At 48.1% G+C, this 8,576-nt stretch overlaps 1 protein-coding gene and 1 long non-coding RNA gene across 4 annotated transcripts in view; one reads left to right on the top strand and one right to left on the bottom strand.

Moving 5' to 3' along the window:
- Positions 1-8,576, bottom strand: part of Irf6 (interferon regulatory factor 6) — a 16,520-nt gene that overhangs the window by 5,021 nt on the left and 2,923 nt on the right. Inside the window, exons 1-4 of one of the 3 annotated variants that reach the window (XM_050148249.1) lie at positions 7,742-7,859; positions 7,056-7,232; positions 2,923-3,127; positions 1,821-1,949 (exon numbers count right to left, since the gene is read on the bottom strand). In XM_050148249.1, coding sequence (XP_050004206.1) covers positions 1,821-1,949; positions 2,923-3,127; positions 7,056-7,229 — 508 coding nt within the window. In that variant the 5' untranslated portion in view covers positions 7,230-7,232; positions 7,742-7,859. Of the gene's footprint in view, positions 1-1,820; positions 1,950-2,922; positions 3,128-7,055; positions 7,233-7,515; positions 7,651-7,741; positions 7,860-8,576 lie in introns of those variants that run through there. The other 2 variants (XM_050148250.1, XM_050148248.1) reach the window with 2 other exon arrangements.
- LOC126505391 (uncharacterized) overlaps positions 7,776-8,576 on the top strand; it is a 3,568-nt gene continuing 2,767 nt past the window's right edge. Inside the window, exon 1 of the long non-coding RNA XR_007592892.1 lies at positions 7,776-7,873. This is a non-coding gene — a long non-coding RNA (uncharacterized lncRNA). The remainder of the gene's footprint in view (positions 7,874-8,576) is intronic.

Genomic DNA, 8,576 nt, shown 5'->3' with positions numbered 1-8,576 from the left:
CCACATGTGTGCGTGTGCATGTGTGTGTGTGTGTGCGCGCGCGCGCGCGCGCGCGTCGCCACACACAGTAAATAAAGAAGGCAATAAAACATTAAAATGTCTGGTAGGGGAGCTGCAGAGATGGCTCAGTGGTTAAGAGCACTGGCTACTCTTCCAGAGGACCTGGGTTCAATTCCTAGCACCCACATGGCAGCTCACAACTGTCTACAACTCCAGTTCCAGGAGATCCAACACCCTCTTCTGGCCTCACAAGCACTAGGTCCATGTGTGGTACACAGGCATGCCATCAAGATTCCAAAACACATAAAATTTAAAAACAAAAATAAATTTTTGAAAAGTTGGTTGGAAAGTATCAATACTTAAGAACCTAGCTAGATTTGTCTATATCAGTGAATGAGCTAGAAGGCTCGGGGACAGGATTCAAGGAAAATCTTTCAATTGATTATCTTCTTATACAGACACAGAGAGAGGCATGTGGATCTTTGAGTTCCAGACCGGCCTGGTCTATATGACAAGTTCAGGCCAGCCAGGGAGCTACATAGTATCCTATCAAGAAGGAAGGGGGTCAGGATGAGTAAGGAAGGGCTGTGAACAAACACTCTTATTCCCTGGTTCTAGGTGCAGAGCTAGAATAAGTGACCCTCAAACATAAGAAAGCATCTTGGCTTACTGAATTTTCAAGGTGGCAAAAGTTATTTCATCTGACCCACAGCATGCACGTAGCGTACGATGGGCTTGTCACTAGTCATTCGGGCAGCATCTCCATGGGCAGTAAGGATGCTTCAAGAGGACAACCCAGGGCACCATGGGGATCCTAGGATGAGCGTCTCCAGACTCAGACCCTGCTGCCACACAGCAATCCCAGCCTCTCCACTCACTCCTCTTTCTTGGAGATTGAATTCAAAAGTCCATACAAGAGGGCATTGCCGTAGCAGCTCCAGAAATCTGTTGTGCAGGACTCAGAAGGTCTACCTTTCTGGTTTTCTTTTGAGCTCTTTTTTTTAACTGGCCTAAGCCCAGGCATACTCTCCCTAACACACGGGGCTTTCTTACTCTTCCCTTGAAGTCCCTCATATCCACCATGTGGCTGACCATGTTTGCTAAAAATGTCAGCTCAATCCCAACAGCGTGGCTTTCTCCAGTCGTCCTCTCCATCGTCCTCCTCCTGACAGCTTGCCTGTCCAGGGAGTTTTCTTTTATACACTAATTATCAAAAAGCTTTCAAAATCAAAAAAACCCATAAAGGAAGAGTCTTACAGCTAAACCCACCAGAACCAAATGCCAGAGGCTAGAATCAAGTTTTCCATGACATGGCTTCAGCAGAGCGGATTCTGCTAAGGTCATAACTCAGAAGTCATGCAAGGAAGACTACTAGGAATTTAACTACAATTCATAAATGGGATCTATCACGTACCCAAATTCATCGTTCATCAGTAATAAATTATGCCTTTTTTTTTAAAGACGGATTTCTCTGTAGCTTTGGAGCCTGTCCTGGAACTCGCTCTTATAGACTGTGGCCTCGAACTCACAGAGATCCGCCTGTCTCTGTCTCTGTGCTGTGATTAAAGGTGTGCACCAACACCGCCTGGCTTAAATTATGCCTTTTTATTTCCTTGAATTGGATGTTCTCTAGAACCCACGCACCTGCACTGGAATAACTGAGGCATCAGAGTTCTCCCACCTATTAACACACCTGCAGCCTGGCTGGGGAGCTTGCCACTGCCCCCCCCAACACAATGGTGGCAGATGGGTCAGTAATCCCAAGGTCAAAGCCAGTTACAACCTCCCCTCCCCTGTGCAACACCGGCCACCCCACTCACCATTGATGTTCAGGAAGGGGAAGGTGTCCTGGATAGGGACGTGGTGCTGTGACTGGTCAAGCTCGTCCTCCTCATCGTCTTCATCCACATCATTATCTTTCTCATCCCAAGGAGCCGACCCTGTGGATCCTATCCATGACACATGAGCCCACAGAAGGGTGGTTTGTTTCACTTTCATCTCAACAGCTGGCCCACTACTCAGGCTAGAGACACCTCAGGTCAGTATGCACCCACTGCCCTAGCTACTTTCTAATTCCTTCTACAGAGTCTGAACTCAAGTTCTTATCTTGCCTTAAAAATCCCTATACACCGGGACTGGAGAGATGGCTCTGAGGTTAAGAGCACTGCTTGTCCTTCCAGAGGTCCTGAGTTCAATTCCCAGCAACCACATGGTGGCTCACAACCATCTGTAATGAGATCTGGTGCCTTCTTCTGGCGTGCAGGCATACATGCAGATAGAATGCTATTTACATAATAAATACATAAGTAAATCTTATAAAAAGAAATACCTATACTTTAGTAAAGCAACACAAAAGCTTTCTACATATTAACATCCCTTTTAAGGGCTCCAGAACACTCACTTTCCATCTGTGTGAGCCACATATGAGGGAGGCACAAACATCACCGTGCCAGGGCCTCGCTGGACGACAAGGCTAAATATCTGCCTCTGAGCGTTTGTTATGCATTGAGCACTGGGCGGCATGCTCTCAGCAGAGGGACTCTAGAAACTAAACTACCAGTCACCCAGTATCTGTAGAGAATACAACCGCTTTCCCAGATCCTTTGAAAGAGGCAGAATAAGAGTTCACATCTAGATATAGAAAGAAACAGAGGCTCAAATGCCAATTCAAGCCCAACAGTGGTAGAGCAATAATAGCCGGGTTTGGAGTGCAATCCCTCTGGTTCTTACTCCTTCATCCCTACCCTCGCATCCCCAGAGAGGCTGCCTGACCAGCAGAACTACACCCTCATCTGCTTGAAGCACTCACAATTTAACTGCTTACACCTAATGCTCTCTCTGAGCACTTCCTAGGGAATGGCCTGATCTCAACCTGTCTCTTTAAGAGCCCAACTCTGGGTCTGTCCAAGCCTTGAGCCTTACCTGGGTTAATGACAGAGCCCTGGGGCTGGGGGATGTCGCACACTTGGTAGATCTTCACAGGATTCATGGGCACCTCCTTGGTGCCATCATACATCAAGTTGAATTCCCTGCTTTTGTTGAGAGCACAGCGGAGCTGAGCCTTCCACTTAGCTGGGTCAGGATCATCCACTCCTTCCTGGTACTTTCCAGTCTCCACAGCCCAAGCCTGGGAAATGAGACAGCATGGGGGCTGACCACTATGGAGAACCACAGTCAAGCATGTGTGCACCCCTTTCACATGTGTCCCCATGAATACACACACTAGCACATACATCTGTGAGTGCTCTACAGTTTCAACACCAGTGTAGAGACTGCAGTGGATAATTCTGACCTTAGGACTAACCGAGGCAGGCCAAAGGGAAATCAAGCTGTATGCAAACCCAGCTTTGAAAAGAGCCTTAGTTCAGGCTGGAGCACCAGCTCCTGTCCAGACAACAGTGCTGAAAATGGAAGCCTGGGGCAACACTGTATAGTAGGACTGCAGACAGTCTTTTTCTTCTCTTCCTTTTTTCCCCTCCTTCCTCCATCTGTTTTTTTTTTTGTTGTTGTTGTTTTTTTGTTTTTTGGATTTTCGAGACAGGGTTTCTCTGTGGCTTTGGAGCCTGTCCTGGAACTAGCTCTGTAGACCAGGCTGGTCTCGAACTCACAGAGATCTGCCTGCCTCTGCCTCCCGAGTGCTGGGATTAAAGGCATGCGCCACCATCGCCCGGCTCCTCCATCTGTTTTTTGAGGGTTTGTTTAATATTTTAATTTTTTAATTATGTCTATTTGGCACATGAAGGTGTTCATGTATGTGCTGGTGCCCTCCAAAAATGGAAGAGATTGTGGGATCCCTAGAGCTGGAGTTATCGGCCCCTGTGAGCCATCTCTCCAGCCCCCTTCCTGGACCTTTTCAAGCTGACAGGGCAGAGTACTTGCCCAAACTCTTGCTGTAGAGTACTTTTTCCTTTTTGATTTTTGGAGTCTCACTTTGTAGTTCAGGCTGCCCTCAAAAGCTCACAGAAATCCTCCTGCCTCAGCATCCAGGGTACTGCTATTATAGACAGGCAGCACCACGCTAGACACAGACCTTTTCTTAAGCTGAAGTTCAACGTTTGCACCCTCTTTTGACATCTCTGATCTCCTTAGATCCTGTCCTGCAGAGCAGCGGGGTCTGTAGTGATATTTCATTTGTATTTTAATAAATAAACCCTGCCTGAAGAGTAAAACAGCTGCACTGATCAGCCTTACAGACCAGGCAGTGGTGACACTTTAATCCCAGGAGCCACACTAGTTTGCCATAGAAACTGGGTGGTAGTGGTGCACGCCTTTAATCCCAGGACTACAGAGGAATATAAGATGAGAGCAGACAGCTGTCACACAGTTTCATTCTGAGATTCCTGGAGACAGGTTCGCCATTTCAGACTGAGGTCGAGGTAAAAGCCAGTGGCTGGATTGTTTTGCTTTTCTGACCTTCAGGTTGAACCCTAATTTCTGTCCCTGGGTTTTTATTGACCATGATACAAGGGTCCGGGGTTAATCTATGTCCTCTTCATCTTCCAACTCAGGCTTGCTTCCTCCAGCCACCTTCTCGGATCTGCCTTCCTCTTTGCAGTACAGGATAAAGAATACCAACAATGTGGCTGAGCTGCCCTGTGTGGCATAGCAGGCATCAGGGTGGCTAAAGGCTGGCTCCATCTACCTAACCCCATAGGGAGTCTCAATTCCACCGTCCCTAATAGCCGAGATGCACACCTGCCATTACCTGCCTGCCTGCCTGCCTGCCTGCCTGCCTATGGCGTCCCTGGTCTCCCCTTAGCTTGTCTTTACTTCCTGTGTTCACACTGGCTCTGACTCCATCCAGCTGACTCCAGCTGCAGATTCTGGAAGAAATCTTCCATATTGTGATACCCTTAAGCCCTGCTCCTTCACAGCACAGCTAGGCTAGCTGTGTCCCTGCCTAACCCCAGCTTCCTGCTCACACCCAGCCACCTCCTTATCCAGCTCAGCTGATACAGCAGGAGGGCTGTACCCTTTACAAGCACAACTTCAGCGTCAAGAAGGGAGGGCCATGAAGCACTGCAAGGGCAAATGCTGTGATGTATACATTGTCACGGGCAAATGCTGTGATGTATACATTGTATTTGTTCAAAGCCCTGGTAACTGCAAAGGCCCTCTTTGTCTCCCTAAGATGGCTATTAACTCTACATTTTTATAGTACTTTACAAATATCTCCCCACACTTTATTTGATCTTCATGACAATTCTAAGAAGCAGACAGACTGGCTCCACCCCAGCTTACCAAGGGGAAAACTGGACCCCAGAAAGGTTGCATGCTTTGCTCAAGACCTCCCATGGGGATGCCATCAACTCAGAGCAAAGCTTCAAGGAAAGCCATAGACTCAGAACAAGGCTGCAAGGGAAGCCATAGACTCAGAACAAGGCTGCAAGGGAAGCCATAGACTCAGAACAAGGCTGCATGGGAAGTCATAGACTCAGAACAAGGCTGCAAGGTAAGCCATAGACTCAGAACAAGGCTGCAAGGGAAGTCATAGACTCAGAACAAGGCTGCAAGGTAATCCATAGACTCAGAACAAGGCTGCAAGGGATGCCATAGACTCAGAACAAGGCTGCAAGGTATGCCATCAGAGCACAACCCTTTCCCAGTGTCGGCTCCACAGTGATGGGCACTGGTTTACCAATATTTTCCTTAACAATTCCATAATATTCATATCTAAATTAAGTGTGTGTCATTTACACACTTTCAAAGTACTCTCAAGCCAATTTTCTCTGCCTCTCCCCTCTCTACACCTGACATAGGTAGGAAATTGCATCAACAAGAGCCCTGGACCCACCTCCTCCGCCTCTTCCTGATCCCACAGTCAGGACTAGATCACAGCGCAGCCTTCCAGCATATAAGCAAGGAAGAAAGGACAGGCTGACAACACATCCTGAGCTGCAGGAACTCCTGACATGGAAGGGGAAGTTGGTCTATAGTGGAGAGGCAGGTCCTGGGGTTGGGATTTCAACCACAGTGAAACCCTTCCATAACCACTGCCCACTTTCTTCTGCCTGAAGTTGAGCTCTGGTTTCTCTTAAATTTAGTAAAGTACAATGTGACTAAATCTCATCTTTAGTTGACTACAATGAGAATCATAGAATTCCTTGCTGTTTAAGAAAACGTAATCAGGGCTTGGGTTGTAGTTAGGTGGTAATGTGTGTGTGTGCCCTACATGTACAAAGCCCTGAGCTTCATCCTTAGGAATGAAAGAGAAAAACAATGAAAAGAGGAGTGGGGAGGGAACGGAAGGGGAGGAGAGAGGAAAGGGTAGAGGAGGAAGGAAGATATTTAAGGAATAAGAATGTGAGGCTGGAGAGACGGCTCGGCTGTTAAAAGTCTACACTGCTTTTGCAGAGGACCTGAGCTTGGTTCTCAGCACCTATATCAGGCAGCTCACAACCGCCGGAAACTCTAGTTTTCAGGAGCCAATGCTTCTGATGCAAACGACACTTGTACTCACACACACACACACACACACACACATACACACACACACAGTACCCCCCTACCACATAATTAAAAATAAGAATAAATCTTTAAAAGGAATAAAAATTTAAATCATGCACCTTTAATTTTTAAGCAGAGGTTATTAGTGGGACAAAATATGTAAGATTAAAAGAACAGCTTCCCGGGTGCAGGTGTCTGCATTATCTTATAGGCTATGTGAAAGACCAGTGACAACCCGTGTCAAGTTAGCCACCCCCAGGCCCAAGTACCTTTCTTCATGGCAAGAGCCCTGGGCAAGTGGGTGGGTAACCTTAGTTCTTTTGGAGAAGTCACATCCTGCATCCCCTGGGAGTTGAACCACTCCCCCCCCCCCCACACACACACATCCCAGATCCACTGGGATATGAACCGAGTATCTTCCAAACAATGGAAACGTAAAAGGCTTCGGCCTCATAGACACAGCTTGAGGAGAGGAATCACAATTTGGGCATCTCATTATATACACGCCACCACGCCAGAATGCTGGAATAGAGAAAGCTAACAAGCCCAGAATGGCCTCAGAGAACTGGGACAAAATTCAACTCAGATGGTAGAAGGAAGTTCATTACCTTAAATATGGTGTTTTCTTCCTCTTGTTGGGGGCTGTGCCGTGTGGCATGTTTCCAGGGGATCTGAAAGCGCTTAGAATCTCTATGTAGCCAGATGAGACCAGGGTAGAGGCCACTGTCCACCTGGGCCACGAGCCAGGGCTTCAGTCGGACTCTTCGAGGGTGGAGGGCCATGATCTGGGAGTAGGGAGAATGGGAGAATGGGGTTAGCCACTGGGAACTTTCCCGGCCACTGTTCCCATGTGCAGCAGCTACAGTTTCGCTAGATTACAGCAAAGAAATTAAATATGGCAATAACCTGTGCCAGATAGAGGAAAAGGAACGCGGTAAAAGGGTTCTTTTGATTCTGACTGCAAAGCCATTTATTCTTCATGCTTCAGCCAAATCAGACTTATCATGCGAGCAGATCGCATTTCTTCTATTTAAGTCTTTAAGCAGGGTAATGAAAAGGTGATGTCACCTGCGCTGGAGCAGAGCTTCCTGGGGGGGAGGGGGGTTCTGCAAAGGAGAAGCGATTGTTCTTTTCAACCTTGCCTCGGGAGAGGGAAGTCAAGTCTCAGAAACAGAAAGCTCACGGGCCAGAAGCTAAGCACACATCTTTCCAAGAAGACAATGGAAAATGAGCTGGACGGTTCCCTGAGAGAAGCAGGCGAGGGGCGGGCCCCAGTTCCAAAGTCCTTGCTTACGCGGGTGAGCAAGCAGTCTGTGCACGGAACTCTGAAGAGCTGGGCCCAGACGGCCTTCCTTTCTCTCGACTTCCAAAAGAGTCCCAGCTGGTCTCCAGTCCCTGAGGTACAGCTTGGGACCACTTCCCCGAGGTGAGCATGGTGAAACCCTAAGAAGCCCTACACTAACCAAATCCCGTTGTCACAGCCAAGCCCTGTGCAGCTAGGTTGGCCTCATTTGGGTCTGTTTATCTCCCCACAGAGGCTGCAGGGAACCAACTGGTTCCAGGCGCCAGGCTGGGTAAAGTCTGCAATTGATTCTCCTAGAAACATGGGCGCTGTAGATAACATTGTACAGCAGCCAGCACTCGCAGCCCAAAACAAAGGCCTGTGGATCCGGCTCGCTAGCAAACTGTCTGCGGGCGGTGTTACTTCGGCTGTTTTTGGATGTGATCAGGTGTGTTCAGAGTAGTATGGCCGCAGACTCCTCGGGTGTCTTTAGTGTCCTTGTTTTGTTTTTACTTAAGCTAGAAATGGACACCTGGAAAAAGTAAGTCATTCCACAAATATTTGTTCACTAGCTGGCACACGCCAAGCACTGTGTTAATTACTGAACACAGCTCGGTGTTCCCAGCCCACGTCCCTTCCTTCTGGGGGAAATCTACACTGGAACTGTAAACCCCATGATGGCCTGAAAGCGCTACCTTCTTCACACCAGAAAACCCCTATCAGGGTCACGGTTCTGAAGCAAAGCTAATTGTGCCCCCTGAACACTGTCTTCAGAGAAGCCTAGTCATGGGTGAACCCCTAACATCACTTCTCTGCCTGGCCCAGTTCCCCACCCTACCCCTCCCCC

This window comes from Alexandromys fortis, unplaced genomic scaffold, assembly GCF_014885135.2.
Source record: "Alexandromys fortis isolate MF-2015 unplaced genomic scaffold, M_Fortis_MF-2015_v1.1 scaffold_62, whole genome shotgun sequence".
In the NCBI taxonomy this organism is placed as follows: domain Eukaryota; kingdom Metazoa; phylum Chordata; class Mammalia; order Rodentia; family Cricetidae; genus Alexandromys; species Alexandromys fortis.
Note: the sequence above shows the minus strand (reverse complement) of the source record. Positions and strands in the feature narration are given on the sequence as shown.